The sequence below is a fragment of the Puma concolor genome, chromosome A3, assembly GCF_028749965.1.
Source record: "Puma concolor isolate L17-30 chromosome A3, mPumCon1.1.hap2, whole genome shotgun sequence".
Classification (NCBI taxonomy): Eukaryota; Metazoa; Chordata; class Mammalia; order Carnivora; family Felidae; genus Puma; species Puma concolor.
The window spans coordinates 114,237,205-114,253,032 of record NC_141669.1 but is presented as its reverse complement, the minus strand read 5'-3'; the positions used below and the strand labels follow the sequence as shown (position 1 = coordinate 114,253,032).

At 53.1% G+C, this 15,828-nt stretch overlaps 1 protein-coding gene across 6 annotated transcripts; it reads right to left on the bottom strand.

The window, feature by feature from the left end:
- Nucleotides 1-7,614: 7,614 nt before the first annotated feature.
- On the bottom strand, nucleotides 7,615-13,172 carry COX4I2 (cytochrome c oxidase subunit 4I2). Of its 6 annotated transcripts, none has more exons than XM_086701920.1 (6): nucleotides 12,934-13,060; nucleotides 11,813-11,894; nucleotides 10,556-10,644; nucleotides 10,063-10,227; nucleotides 9,135-9,266; nucleotides 7,615-7,861 (listed from the first exon to the last, which is right to left on the bottom strand). In XM_086701920.1, exons 4-6 carry the CDS (start codon nucleotides 10,208-10,210, stop codon nucleotides 7,725-7,727), a joined length of 417 nt encoding a protein of 138 aa, XP_086558046.1. In that variant the 5' UTR covers nucleotides 10,211-10,227; nucleotides 10,556-10,644; nucleotides 11,813-11,894; nucleotides 12,934-13,060; the 3' UTR covers nucleotides 7,615-7,724. The 6 variants fall into 6 exon arrangements, with proteins under 6 accessions (XP_086558046.1, XP_086558047.1, XP_086558048.1 ...); XM_086701921.1 differs by having other exon boundaries at nucleotides 10,556-10,641; XM_086701922.1 differs by having other exon boundaries at nucleotides 13,017-13,035.
- Between the last annotated feature and the right edge of the window lie 2,656 nt (nucleotides 13,173-15,828).

The following is a 15,828-nucleotide window of genomic DNA, read 5'->3' as shown; positions in this document are numbered from 1 at the left end:
TCACAAACCGTGACATCATGACCTGAGCCGAAGTCAGACGCTCAACCGACTGAGCCACCCAGGCGCCCCAATGTTTATTTTTGAGAGAGAGAGCATGAGCGGGGGAGGGACAGAGAGAGAGAGACAGAGGGAGACACAGAATCCAAAACAGGCTCCAGGCTCTGACCTGTCAGCACTGAGCCTGATGTGGGGCCCAAACTCGGGAATGGCAAGATCATGATCTGAGCTGAAGTCGGATGCTCAACTGAGGTGCCCCAATATTTTTTAATTTGAGAGAGAGAGTGAATCTTAAGCAGAATCCACACTCACTGCAAAGCCCAGAGCAGGGCTCAATCCCATACCCTTGGGATCTTGACCTGGGCCAAAATCAAGAGTCGGATGCTCAACTGACTGAGCCATCCAGGTGCCTTTTTTTTTTGTTAAGTAGGCTCCACACCCAATATGGGTCTTGAACTCACAATCCTGAGATCAAGACCCAAGCTGAGATCAGCCAACTTAGCCACCCCAGCACCCCAGGTTTGTTTTTTGTTTTTGTTTTTTTTACATTTATTTATTTATTTTGAGAGAGACAACAGAGAATCTGCACTGACAGTGTGGAGCCCGACTCGGGGCTTGAACTCACAAACCGTGAGATGATGTCCCCGAGCCGAAGTCAAGAGTATGACATTTAACTGACTGAGCCCCCCAGGCACCCCCCAGGTGTTTTTTTTTTTTTTAACATATTAAGGAAATCAGCCCTCTGTCTCTCATACAGATAAATACTTGTTAGTTCCTTATCTGTCTTTGCAGTCTCTCTCTTTCTTTGTTTTTACTGATAATTTTACTATTACAGGACATTTTGACCTCATGGTTGTGTTTATCCCAAGACTATTTTGACTATGAGTTTTGACTCCAAATATTTTTATCAGAATTACACTAATTCTAATACATCAAGAAAGGGCTTTTTTTTTTTTTTTAAGAGAGAGCTTTCTTGAGCAAGCTGCCTGAAGTCAATTTTATTCCTCAATCAGTTATTTTATGACCAAAGTCAAATTCTTTCCAATGTTTGCCATTTTAAATTTAATTTTACAAAATTATTTTTTTTTATTTTTTTTTTTACGTTTATTTATTTTTGAGACAGAGAGAGACAGAGCATGAACGGGGGAGGGTCAGAGAGAGAGAGGGAGACACAGAATCAGAAACAGGCTCCAGGCTCTGAGCTGTCAGCACAGAGCCCGACGCAGGGCTCGAACTCACGGACCGCGAGATCATGACCTGAGCCGAAGTCGGACGCTTAACCGACTGAGCCACCCAGGTGCCCCTACAAAATTATTTTTTTCATTGCAATCAACTTGACCTTGTGGAGTAAATGCTGCCAACAAGATGTGATTCTCCCCTCAGTCATTTTTACCCACATTTCATTCCTTTTTTTTTTTTTTTAATTTTTTTTAACATTTGTTCATTTTTGAGAGACAAAAAGAGACAGAGCACAAGTGGGGCTGGGGCAAAGAGAGAGACACACACAGAATCCAAAGCAGGCTCTAAGCTCTGAGCTGTCAGAACAGAGCCCGATGCGGGGCTCGAATTCATGCACCATGAGATCATGACCTGAGCTGAAGTCGGATGCTTAACCAACTGAGCCACTCAGGCACCCCATCCACATCTGATTTCAAGGGTTTTCTGCCATTATGCATTGTCTGCTAGTATCCATTATTTCTATTTGGTCCGATTTAAAAAAAAAAATTTTTTTTTAATGTTTTATTTTATTATTTGAGAGACAGAGAAAGACAGAGCATGATCAGGGGAGGGGCAGAGAGAGAGAGAGAGAGGGAGACACAGAATCCGAAGCAGGCTCCAGGCTCTGAGCCGTCAGCACAGAGCCCGATGCGGGGCTTGAACCCACGAACCGTGAGATCATGACCTGATCCGAAGTTGGACGCTCAGCCCACTGAGCCACCCAGGCGCCCCTCACCAGAATTCTCAGGTCTAAATTTGACCATCTAAATGTCAAAATGTTACTGTTTGAGCTTTTGTCGACATCCAAGTTACTGTGGGTCAGTTTTAGCTTTTATCAACATGATTGTGTGTTGGTTACTTCTCCCCATCTGTGAGACAGGGTGGTATTTGCTCACAGTTTCCCTCCACCCCACGCTCTCCACGTGTACTCCGACGGAGGCTATTTCTCTGCCCGTTGATGTTGGGCTTGGCTGTGGGTGGCAGACTATATTGTCCAAAGGTGGCCACAACCATATTTCCCATCTCACGTGCATCTTGCATCTTACACTGTGACCATCGGGTAGGGAAGTCTACGTCCGCTCCCTCTTGAACGCGGGTGGAGCTTTGTGAGTGCCTTGACCAACAGGGTTCGGCAGAAGTGATGCTATGTGTGTTCCGAGGCTAGATCGTGAGAGTGCAATACCCTTTCTTGTTCTCTTGGAGTGCTCTCTTGGGACCCGCCCACCAGGCCCTGAGGGAGCCCAAACTAGCCCACACAGAGAGACCACCCGGGCATGCCACAAAAGAAGGATGTCCGGTTGACAGAGCAGGCCGGCTGGGCCAGCTGACAGCCAGCGTCAACCACCAGAGTGAAAACACCTCCAGAACATTCTGGCCACTGCCTCTGGAGTGTTCCCAGCCGAGACCTCAAACATTCTAGAACAGAGGCAAACAGTAACCACTGTGCCCTGCCTGAATTCCTGACCCACAGAATTGGCGAGCAGAATAAAATGGCTGCTTTGTGCCACTACGTTTTGGGGTGGTTTGGAAGGTACAAACGGTAACCGGAACACCAGAGGACTCGCTTGGACCAGTGGAAGGTGGTGCTGATTCTGTGGAGCCCGGGCTTTAAGAGCATCACGTGTCCCTAACCATCCCCCTGCCCCCTCGGCAGTCTCTGACTTCTGCCAAGAGACAAAAATGCCCTCAGTGCCCGCAGCTCCCAGAACAAGGAGACACATGGAATCACTTTGAACCCAACTCTTGTGGGTTGAGTCACGTCTCCTCTGAATTCGTTATGTTGAAGCCCTAACTTCAGAATGTGAGGGTATTTGGAGATAGGAATTTTAAAGAGGTAACGAAGTTAAAATGAGGTCATTAGGAAAGGCCTTAACCCAAGCTGACGGGCGTGTCTGTAAGCAGAGGAAATCTGGACATACAAAGAGACACCAGGGACGTGCATGCAGAAAGGAAAGAACATGTGAGGACATAGCAGGAAGGTGGCTTTGCAAGCCAAAGAGAGACGCAACAGGAGAGACCAATCCTGCCAACATCTTGGACTTGGAGCCTCCGGAACTGTGAGAAAATACAGTTTTCTGTTGTTTAAGCCACTCAGTCTGTAGTATTTTGTCACGGCAGCCTGTGATATTGTGATCTATACTAAGAAATCTACCTATTTGGCTCCTGGCACAGAGCTTCTGAAACCGTTGGAATTTCCTGAAGTGGTGAGAGCCACAAAGGTGTCTCTTGTTATGTCAATGGTGTGATTTTTTTTTTTTTTTTTTTTTGGACCCCATCTTGGGACGGGTTGCCCAGAGAACAAACCACAGGATTAGAGGGTTGGACTTTCAGTTCCCACACACCCCGCCCCCAACCCCATCCCACTCCTGGGGAGGGAGAGGGGGCCCCCCCGGAGGTTGAATCAATCCCCAATGGCCAATTATTTCATCGATCATGGCTATGTAATGAAGCCTCCATAAACCCCCAGAAGGACAGGGTTCGGAGAGCTGCTGGACTGGTGAGCACGTGGAGATGTGATGACAGCAATGCCCGGACAGGACATGGCAGCTCTATGCCTTTCCCCATGCTCTCTTCCATCTGGCTCTTCCTGAGTTATGTCCTTTTATAAGAAACTGGTAATCCAGTGAGTAAGTGGGTTTCCCAAGTTCCGTGAGGTGTGCTGGTAAATTAATCAAACTCAAGGAGGGGGTCGTGGGATCCTCCGACTTATAGCCAGTCCATCAAAAGTGCAGGTAACAACCTGGGCTTGGCCTTGGGGGGGTCTTAAAGTAGGAGGCGGGGCAGTCTCGCAGGACCGAACCCTTAACCTGTGGAAGCTGACGCTATTTCCAAATACACAGTGTCCGAATTGAGTTGAATTTTCATACACCCACCTGGCGTCCAGGGAATTGTTTAGTGGGTCCAGGAACCTAAAAGACGCCCCAGAAAACCAAAGTATTAACCCGCAGTCCGGAACTAAACCTGGCTGATCCCGGCAGAGCCTCAGCCAACCCACAAGCCCATGAAAGTAGAAATAAATGCTCAACGTTGTGAGTCACCAAGTTTTGGGGGTTGTTACACAGCATTACTGCAGGCGAAAAAACTGACGAGTTTAACATCTGATTTGTTTGCCTTGGCCGAGGGGCTGGGTCAGAACAATGAGGTCAAAATGTACTGCTGACCATTTCTGTAGCTAATACCCCATGAGCCTCCAGCTGGCTGAGCCCGTATCAGTCCTGCCCAGCTGGCTGGGGGATCTGGAGGGCAGGGCTCCTGTCGGCCCCGTCTCTGGATCCCTAGCATCTCTCATGCTAAGGCAGTGGCTAATACAATGGGTCTCTCATACCACACAGAGCCCAGGACCAGGCAGTTGCCTTTCAGATAAAAACCAAATCGATGTGCAAGACTCCCCATACTCTGGCCCCAACACACTCCCCCAGCTCCATCTTTCCCTGCTTTCCCCCACATGTGTCTCTTCGGTGGGGGCAGCAGGGCCTACAAAGCCCGGTGTGAGTCTCCTACTCCCCCACCCGTCCTAGTCCAGATCTTCCTTCTCTTCTGTGTGATAGCCCAACGGGCTTCCTTTATTTCCTCTATCATGCCGTGGTCCTCACTACCACAGGGCCTTTGCACATGCTTTTCTCTGCCTAGAATGCTGTTCTACCACCCCTGTTACCTAGTTATGAGTCACCTTCCATATCTCAAGTCTGAGGACACTTCCTCGGGGAAGCCGCCTCCGACTTCTCTAGATGAGTGCAGTTTCCCTCTGTTGGTCAATTCAACCAGGTACCGCTTCATCTTAGCATTCATTTGTACTATAACTTATTAAAGTGGCCATCTGGCTAATGTCTGTCTCCCCATTGCAGCATGTCAGATTCATAAGGACCCGGAATTCATGACACTTGAATGAGGTCTCATTCGCTCTGTACCCCCCTGGCACACAGTGGATGCAAATAACTATTTGGTGATTGAATAAATATTGTTGTCCTGACTGCCCTGTTAAATGCCTCCAATGCCATCGAGGGTGTCCATGGAGATGTGCTGTTCGGGTCTCTCTTTGAGAGAACCTGCTGTAAGGTGGGTGGTATGACCACTTCCTGCCACTGCTCTTTCAGAAGTGCTGCAGTGCTCGCACGCTGAGGCTACTGTCCCCCAGGGCTGCTCCCTGCTGAGGACGGAGCACAGGGGTGTTATTAGGGAGGAGTCCCTTTCGGCCAACACAGGACTCCCCTAATGGATATTTTTTGCTCTGGGGCTCCCCACTGGCCTGGCCGAGACTGTCACAAAGATGCTGCGCGGCTATCGACCTCTCGCTTCTCGGCTCCAAATTCACCCTTCAGTACCTGCTCTGCCATAATGATCTGGACTCGGCATTTCCTCCTTTACAGTGAGACGCTAAGCTTTTTGCCAGGAGAGGGTGCTGGAGGGGACATTTCAGGAGGAAAGGCTTCTCTTTCTGGTTCTGGGATGTGTGTGTGTGTGTGTGTGTGTGTGTGCACGTGCACGGCCGTGTGATTAGTCAGCAGTGTGTGAGGATGCCCGGCGATGATCTGCCACAGCCACGAGCTCAGTGTTCACAGTCTCTCAGCACCTTGCAGCCCTCGGGCCTAAGGACCATCTTCTTGCAACGCTCCTAATGCAGATACCACATGCTCCAAGTCTCACATCTGCAAAGGTGCCCCAATCCCACCTGCCCACCAGCCTCGGCTCCCTCGGGCCTCTGAGGGTTGCTTCTTGCCCGCCCGCTGACTACGGACCAGCTCTGGTCCGGGTGACCCAGCAAAGTTCCTTGCACTGCCCTGGGCTTCAACCACACCTGCTCCAATGAGGTCTAAACCCCAGCTTGGGGAAGGCACTCCACTTCCAAGTTCAACCCTCCCTGGGTGCTCTCGGTAGGATAGCTGTCACTGCTCTCTTTACATCTTTGTAGAGTCGCTCGCTTGCTTATGCTGACGACTTCCTATTAAACAGCGCCGTTTGCGTTCCTGTGTGGTTTCCGACTCAGACGGAGACAGCACAGTAGAGTCTGAGGCTCTCCCTCCCCTGCCCTCCTTCCTCCCTCCCCTCCTCCCGCAGAGCTCAGACCTGCACCACTGCGCCGCTGTCTGAAGGTTCTCGACACCTGCTCCCGCTCCCTCTCTTCTCTATCCTTCACAGACATCAGCCCCTTAAATCTCCACGTTTAATTCCTTCTTGGCATTTGCTTCTCGGAGGTCTTCACACTTAGAATAAAACCCCACGGGGGCGCCTGGCTGGCTTCCCCCAGGCAAGTCAGTAGAGCACATGACTTGATCTCAGGGTCGTGAGTTCAAGCCCCATGGTGGGCACGGAGAAATAAATAAATAAATAAATAAATAAATAAGAAAGACTAAAACCCCGTGAGGCCCCGTATAATCTGCACACACCTTCCTGCTATTCTCTAAGTCATTCCGCTATAGCCCCTGTGGCCTCTGTGAGGTCCCCCACACGGACCAGAATCCCACCTCGGAGTCTTTGCCCTTGCTCTTCTGTCTTTTTATTTTTTTAAGATTTTATTTTGGGGGCGTTTGGGCGGCTCAGTCGGTTAAGCGTCCAACTTCGGCTCAGGTCACGATCTCACAGTTCGTGGGTTCGAGCCCCGTGTCGGGCTCTGTGCTGACAGCTCAGAGCCTGGAGCCTGCTTCGGATTCTGCGTCTCCCCCTCTCTGCCCCTCCCCCACTCACGCTCTGTCTCTCTCTCTCTCTCTCTCTCTCAGAAATAAACAAACATTAAAAAAAATTTTTTTCAAGATTTTAAGTGATCTCTACACCCAATGTGGGGCTCGAACTCACAACCCCGAGATCAAGAGTCGCACGCTCCACTGACTGAGCCAGTCAAGCGCCCCGCTTTTCTGCCTTTGATACAAGGTTTGTTCCCTCATGTCATTCAGACCTCTTCTCAGATGCCACCTCCTCTAAAAGGCCTCCACCTACCACCTCCAGTCTCCTTTTAACTCTGTCCCTTTACCCTACTCTGTTTTGTTTCTTCATTTCTGCGTAACATACTGTATGTTATACTTACACATTCATTTTTGTGTCTCCCAATGCTGCCACTATGCGGCCAGAGACTTCGTCTTATGCACTGTTGGGCCCCCATGGCCTGGGTTAATACCTGGCACACAGTAGGTGCTCAATAAATATTTGTTAATTGACTGAATAAAGGAGTGTATTTGCCTTTGCTCAAGCCACTCCCTCCACCTGGAAAACCTTCCCTTCCCCTTCCTCCCTTTCCTAATGCCACATACCTGTTAAGACTAAGCCCTAGTCCCTACTCTTCCATGAAGCCCTCCCTGACTACCTGGGCTCTGGGCCCCCGGAAGGTGGCTTATTCCTGTCCTTCCCTCACTACACTGCTTGATTTTAGATGTAATGAAGGGTTTGTGGCAAGTAAAGAGGTGGAGATTGAAGGCAGAAGAGAACAGGCCAGCTTTATTGGGATTAAGAGGAGGAAAGGGCCGTCCACAGGCCCTGGGCCAGGGTGGAGCTGCAGGGACAGCAGCCAGGATGCCATGTCACTTCTTCCACTCCTTCTTCTCATAGTCCCACCGGGAGGCTAGCCCTTGCACGGGGTTGCCCTTCATGTCCAGGATGCGCTGGAGCTGCTGGGCCTTCCACTCATCCGTCAGGGTGACGGGCTTCTTAGGGAACACTGCGGGGAAGGCACGGGTGGGGACAAGGGCATTTTAGATGCCTCGAGGTGTGCATCAGGGGAGGTCTGGGGGCAGAGCTCCCTACACAGCTCATACCTTGCTTCCTGGTCCATTTGTCCCTGAGGCTGACCCGGCCTGCCTGAGTCACTGGTACTTTCTATCCCAGTGTGTGGTAAAGAAGGAAAATATCTTTATGGGCCCCTATTAGCCCCAAACACTGGGCTAGGATAAATTTTTTCCCAAAGGCTCTCTCATTTCATCCTCAAGCAAAGCGGGAATTCACATCACACTCTCGCAGAAGAAGAAAGAAGGTGAGGCCATCAGAGGTGAGGTCAGCTGGCACAGAGACTGCCAGCTCTTCCCCAACATCCCCTCCCTTCTTCCAGAGTAGTGCCTCTCCAACCCGAGTGGGCAGCAGAATCACTCTGGAGAGCTTGTTAAAACACAGATTGCTGGGCTCCACCCTCAAAGTGTCTGACTTGGTAGATCCAGACTGGGGCTGAGAATGTGCATTTCTAAAAGTTCCCAAGTGATGGTGTTGGTCCAGGGTCTCACACTCTGAGAATTACTCTTCAGTAGTAATAGACAGCTGGGCATGTGACGGCCTCGCTGAAAACTACATTTCCCAGCTTCCCTTGTGGCTAGACCCAGTCATGTGATCGCTTCTAGCCAACGGGTGGTGAGCAGAAGTGGCCTGCGCAACTTCTGGACCTTAAAGAGGTCTCTCTTCTCTCTTCTTGGGTGGAATGTAGGCTTTAATGGCTGGAGCTGGGGCAGCCACCTTATCAAGAAGAAAGCTTCACGTTAAGGATGGCAGAGCAGTATGACAGAAGGAGCCTGACACTGCAGTCTCGATACTCCCCCAGGCCTTTTTGTGTGAGAGAGGAACAAAACCTGTATCTTGTTTAAGCTCTTGTATGTTGGTGACTCTTTGTTACAGAAAAATACATGGCTAATAACAGCAATCAGTAACATTACCATTCATGATTATGTGCCAGACGCTGGCTTTAGGCTCTCTCATTAAATCCTCACAAACCCTGTGATGTGGGCACTATTCTTTTCATTTTACAGACAAGGGAATTGAGGTCCAGAGAGGCAGAGCCCCTACATCCCAACCAAGGCAGCTGTGCTCTGCCCTTCACCCTACACCTCTTTGGGGGACTTTTCAAAACTCTTCAGACGAGTTGCCTTATAAGAGCTTGGCTGGTGGCTCTGACCACAAGGGCGTGGCCCCGGGCGGTAGCAAGGGCGGGGGTGGTTGTTGCCACTCACCATAGATCCGCTGCCACCAAATCATCAGAGCTGTGAATCCAAAAAAGAAGAAGACACAGCCCATCACTGTCTTCCATTCATTGGAGCGACGGTTCATCTCCGCGAAGGTCTCATGGAACTGGAGCCGGTACACTGGAGGCAGATGAGGGGTGAGGAGGTAGGGGTCTCGGGCGCATGGATTCCGAGGACCCTGGACCAAGTCTTGGCCTCAGGGATTCCCAGCCTCCCCGTCCCTGAAGCAGGTATCGTCCATTCAGCAAATTCTTATTGAACATCGACCGTATGCAAAGCATGGCCAGAAGCAGGCTCCAAATATGAGTCCTTCGGGGGCACCTCTGGTGGGCAGGACTTGGGATTGCACATCCCTCCGGTTTCCCGGGGTCAGGCCCCTGCTCTCCCACCCACCTGCCTCTCTGCTCCTTCCCCCCACACCACTCAGTGATGCCCACACTTTCCTGCTCCTACATCCCTCCCCATGCTATTCCCACTACCAGGCAGCACCCTCGTCCTTATCATTCAAGGCCAGCCAGAATGTGCCCTCCTCTGAAAGGCCCACCAGGATTCCATGTCTCTCTCCTTCCGGTCCTCACAACCCCTTGGACACACACCTCGCCCTAGCCGCAAAATTCATATTACAGTTATCTGGGTTTGTGTCAGTTCCCCCACTGGCCTGAGAGCACCCTGAGGGCAGGAACCATCTGGGTGATTCACTCCTGTATCCCAGCATCACCTCGCATCTGACTGTGCACAAATAGTTGAATGAATAAGAGAATAGATGAACAAAGGGATAAACTTCACCCCTCAGGTATGAGTTCAGGCGTTCAGGGGTTTCTGGCTGTCTTGAGTGGGGGCCCTTCTTTTCAAAGTCACCCCCCCCCAGCCCGCTCTCTCCAGACAGCCTCCCCCCACCCCGCCCCCCGACACCTACAGGCCACCTTCTCGTCATGGGTCAGCTGGGTCCAGCTGCCCTTCTCTTTCTCCTTCAGGGCCCGCTGCTCAGCGTTGAGCTCTGTGCAGAAGGGCTCATCCGGCATGGGGTAGGAGCGCTGGGCATGGTAGTTAGTGTAGGGGGGCATCTTCTCCTTGCTGTGGGCTGCAGGTACAACAGAAGAGCTACATTCAGGCTGCACCTGAATGTAGCTGGACATCCCAGCTCTAACCATAATATTAAAAAAGAGGGCTGCACTGGGGCGTCTGGGTGGCTCAGTTGGTTAAGCATCCCACTACGGCTCAGGTCATGATCTCATGGCTCGCCAGTTCGAGCCCCGCATCGGGCTTTCCGCGGTCGCCACGGAGCCCACTTCGGCTCCTCTGTTTCCACCCCAGCCCCCTCTCTGCCCCTCCCCTGCTTGCTCTCCCTCTCTCTCAAAAATAAGTAAACATTAAAAAAAAAAAGAGGGCTGCATTTATTGAGCACTTACTGTGTGCCAGGAGCCACTCTAAGGCCTTCAGGTGAATTGACTCATTTACTCCGCGTCACTCTGAGCCAGGCGAGACTGTTATCTGTCTACTTTACAGACAGAGAAACTGAACAGCTAAGTGACTTGCTGTAACTCACAGAGCGAAAAGGAGCAAGGCAGCCCCTCTGGGTTCAAACCTTGTGCTCTCTGGGAAGAGGTGAGGTGAGGAGGGCATGGCAGGCAAAGGCAACGGTGGGACGAAGGCTGAGTGAGATGAGCCTGACGTGGCGGAGGTACACCTGCTCTGCAAACTGTAAAGCGCCAGCCGCGTGCCTTTGACCACCAGTCAAGGGCACGGCTTTGCAGTCAGCTGCGTTTGAACTCCAGTTCCACCCACCCCGGCTCCAACGAGCCCCTTGACCTCACTGTGCTTCAGGGTCCTCATCTGGAAAGCGGGGACAGTAAGCTCCAGCTGCACGCTGTCGTGGGCAGCCTCAAGATAATATACTTGAAAGGGTTAGCGCCACGCCTAGCAGCGGACGCTCGGTCAATTCCACTGCTAGAGGGCCGTTTTACGACTGGCTTCCTTCCTAGAAGCTTTCCCTAGTGTCTAAGCGTCAAGGGCTCCGTGTGGGTGTCCAGGGTGTCCAGAACAAGGCTGGGCACCAGGAGGGTCTCGATCAAGCTTCTGTTTATTGTCACCAGAGGTGCCCACATGGAGGGCATTGGTACCACCTTGCCAGGACAGTGCTGGAACTGCTTTGGGCTCTTTTAATACCTAGGCCTCCGGGCCTCAGTTTGTTCATCTGAAAAATGGAGATAACAGCCCAGCATCCACCTCACACGGTTGTTATGAAGACTGAGTGTTTTAGTCCGTGTGAAATGTTGATCACAGCTTGGGGCACATAGTAAGGGCTCAGTGAACGTTATCCGTTATTCTCCGGAGGGTCAAGAAGGCCCTTCTGCTATGTGGTTGAAGTCTCTCCTGCTTTAGGCCTCTTTTTTCTGAATAGGGTCTGGAAAGGAGGTCCAAGGTCCCATCAGCACACTCCACCTCAGGACACAAAGGCCCTAGGAGCCCAAGGTGTGGGGGGGTCAGGCCCCGAGGAAGCTTGGGGTGGAAGGGGACCCTGTCAAATGTGAGCTCCAGATCCTGGAGCATCCAGGCCCAAGGGGAGGGATTGTGGAAAACAGTCTAGGGCAGACCCAGGGCAGCTGGCAAGCAGGAGCCCACCCCTAGCCTTGGAGTTGGACAGGGGTGGGGTGTGCGGGTCTTACCAGCGCTTCCCGGGCTGTGCATCTGCCGCATCCTGGGTCCTCCTTTCCTCAGCACCAAGCTCCAGACAGCTCTGAAGAACATCTGTGTGTGTGTGTGTGTGTGTGTGTGTGTGTGTGTGTGAGTCCTGCCCCACATTGCCCTCTGCCCCTACCCTCAGGGCCCAGATACAGAAACCCTTTTTCACAGGTAGTGGTGGGGTCCGTCTGTGGATTTCGAGGTCACCCTCATGCCCCTGACCCTTCTACTTTTGTCTGCGATCCTGGTGGGGGGAGATGGGGGTCCTAGACATTTGGAGCCCCCCTCGGGAGACCTCAGTGAACCATCTGAGAAGTGGGAGGAGGCCTAACTCCCGGAGGCAGGGTCCCAGCGGTTTGGCGCTGTGGGCCAGGGTTCTGGTCCCAGCTCCAGCTCAGCCAGGCCAAGTTGGGAAACCTCCCTGGGCTGTTTGCTCTCCCTCCCTGAGGAAACTGGGTGGGAGTCCAGGTAGGGAGGGAGCAGGGCCTGGGGCTACCTCTCTTCCTCACAGGGCCATCTGCCAAGGTCTCTGCACAGACGGTCTGGCCCCCACCCCTTCCTCCCTAATTGGCTGCCTACGTGCTCACAAAGCCTGCTCTGCGGTGGATCTGGTGGGGGAAGGGGACAGGCTGAGCCCAAGCCCCCACCCCCCAGGGAAGTCTCAGAGTCTGGCTCCCATGGGGGTGGGGAGGGGCTTTAGAGGAGGACAAGGACCAAAGTGGGTCAGAGGGAGGAAGAGGAGCACACGTTTTGGGGAGAGGAAGGGGGTATCTCACTTCTGGAAAGAAAAAGTACACCCCCCCCCCTTCCCGCATCTGGGGAGAGAGAGGGGCACCCAATAGAGAGAAGGAGGGGGTGTACCATGTGTGGTGAGAGGGGGCCCCCGCATCTGGGAAGGAAGGGCTCCTGTCTGTAAGTGGGGAGCCCCACATTTGAAGAGAGGGAAGGAGTCATCTACATTTGGGGAAAGAGATGGCGCCCCACATTCGGAGAGAGGGTAATTCCCAAGGAGTCCTCAACTCTCAGCTGCCAGGACCCGCCCCCCCCCCCCAACCATCCCCCGCTCCTGACCCTACTCGATGGCAGGGACCACACGGATCCTCACCGGTGGCGAAAGCAGGGGTCCAAGCCGCCGCATCCCTCACCCGCCAGCCTTGGGCAGCCAGGCTCTCCCACCCACTCACTCACCTCCCTGCTCAGCGCAGCGAGCTAGGTCAGCCCAACAAGTAACGGAGAATGGGCGGCAGAGGGACCAGAGCGCGGGCGCCCGCCCCCAGGCCCGCCCTACAGCCTTTCCCAAGGCCAACCCCTGCGTGGGAACGTCCTGCCTCAGCGGGGCGTGGGAGCGCCCAGCCCGCGTCCCTGGAGACACCCGGGCCCCCCAGCCCGGGGAGGGGGGGGCCGCAGAGTGAGTCCCCGCCTCGATTTCCCCGCCCCCGGGGGTCCTGCCTCTGGAGACAGCTGACAGCGCCCAGGACCCAGCTGGCGGGGTGTCCTGGGCCGGCCCAGCCCTCTGACTCTGGTAGTCCCAGGAGCTGAATCACCCTCCCTCCGCACCTTTGCTCATTGCCTTCTTTGCACTTGGAATGCTCTCTTAGTGACTTTGCCCAGACCCAGTCTTGCCAACTTTCCAGCCCAGGCTCAATGCTTCCTGCTCCAGCAAGCCCACAAACATCTAGAATCTGGGAGCTGGTCTGTGGTGTACCTACCACCCTGCTCCCATGCCGCCAGATACCCTGTGGGGGTGAATAAAAGCCTCCCTCTGGTGTTCAAATCTTAGCTGTGTGGCCCTTAACAAGTGGCCTAACCTCTTAGGCCTCCTAGAACGAACCTCTGAGTTCCTGTCTTATGTTCTAGAAAAGGGAGCTAATGATAGTACCTACCTGACATGGCTGTTGTAAAGGTTAGATAAGTCAACAGAAAAGCATCAGGTACATTTACTCAAGAATTATTTATTAAGGGGGAGCCTGGGTGGCTCAGTTGATCAAGCGTCCAACTTTGGCTCAGGTCATGATCTCATGGGTTGTTGAGTTCTAGTTCCAGGTTGGGCTCTGCCCTGACAGCTCTGGGCCTGCTTCGGACTCTGTGTCTCCCTCTCTCTCTCTGCCCCTCCCCTGCTCACGCTGTCTCTCTCTCTCTCTCTCTCTCTCTCTCTCTCTCTCTCTCTCTCTCTCTCTCAAAAATAAATAAATACGCAGTTAGGGGAAAAAAGAAGTATTTATGAAGATCTATTACAGCTGGCATTTATTGAGTGCCCCCAAGGTAAATGCTTGGGGATATAGAGCCAAACAAATCCAAAAACAGTCCCTGGCCTTTTAGGGCTCACAATCCAGTTCCAAGCAGAAAGTCCTGTGCAAAGGCCAAGAGGCAGAAAAACACAGGTGTATTCAAAGAACAGAGAGAGGACATCTTGGCCAGAGTGTGACAGGTAGAGGGGAGAGTTGGAGACGGGCTAGACTCCCAAGTAGGGCCTCAGAGGCCATGCTATGGATCTTAGATTTTATTTTAAAGATGGGAAGCCACCAGAGGTAAGTAGGGGAGTGATATTGTTAAATGGAGTGGAGCATGAGTTTAGGAAATGTGGCGTGGGATTGTTAGAATACTAATGGTGGACTGATGAATGAAAGCTGGGGATCCCTTCTGTGGCCTGGGATCAGAGCTTTCTATGTCTCTCGGCTCTGGGCCTATGAAATGTGTCCAGTGCCCACCCATCCATCAGGGTTCCTCTAGCCAGTGAGGCCACAGGGACCTGCTCTAGCCAGTGTCTGGAGGGAGGGGCTTAATCCCCAGGGGGTAGATGAACCTAGAAGGGCAGAGACTCAGGGAAGGTGCTAGAGAGACCCTCGGGTGGGCAGGATGCACATTTCCATTCTGAACTTCAGCAGCAACAGACACAAAGCTGTGAGAAGGCAGTGTGGGACTCTCCTGGATCTCCATGAGAGGAAACCCTCAGCTCCCAGGATTAGCCCTGGTTACTCCTGGGAGCTGTCCCACCCTCTTCCCCATGACCAAGGGAATTCCAGGTTTGAGCGACCCCTAAGAGGACCACCTTACCTCTTCGATGCTGACCAGGGTGTCCTGAAGAGTAGCCCTACGGACAAAGGATCAGGGAACACCCTCCTTCAGGCAACCTGGGGAGAGCACGCCTTAAGTCCGGTCAGAACTTTCCAGGGGCAGGCAGATGCCTGCTGCGCTGGAGAGAATGGCTGGTGTGTAGGCTTTGCTGCTGCCGTGCTGGTAGCCAAGCTGTGCCATTTGTGGGCCTCAGTTTCCCCATCCCTCACAGGACTTTACAAGGAAAGGCCTTTGGGGAATATTCTGCCCTGCCCTCTCCCCCACCCCAGCTTCTGTCCGAACTCTAGGCACCAGATGTGGGGCGATGCCGTGATGAGGAACATCTGTAGGAGAAGCCGGCTTGGAGGCAGGCTTCCGGTGGCTCAAGACTGGTATAAGGCAGCACAACCTCCTGCGGGGTGATGGCCCCGAACCTGGAAATAGTCGGGCTCCCCCATAAGGTAGGTCACCCAGGGGCCCCAGGGGCCCCCGGGGCCAACGAGCAGGAGTCTTCCCTGGGAACCTTGGAGGGCACTGGAGGGGAGGGGCTCGGATGGGGCCTTACAGGCTAGTTACTGCGATGGACCCTACACGGGAATGCAGGGTGGGGTTGCAGAAACTGCAGGAAAGGGAGATGAGCGGACTCTGCCCCTTTCCCCCTGGCCCCGCCGCTCCGACCCTTCAGTGGGAGCCTACAGAAAGGGGCAGCCCTTACTCGTTTTATCAGATCCAGGGAGCTCCCGAGATTCTGCCAAGATACAAAGACCTGAGCCACGTCCCCAGCATCCTGCTGGTAGGACCCCCAACCCCTCTTCCCCCACAGACTATTCAGGCTTCGGACAGGACCATTCCCAGAGGGAATACTGAGGAGGACCTAGGCTTCGCGAAGGACCCGAAGACGAAAGTAGGAAAAGGCGTTGGACAAAGCGTCGGGGCCCCCTGCCCC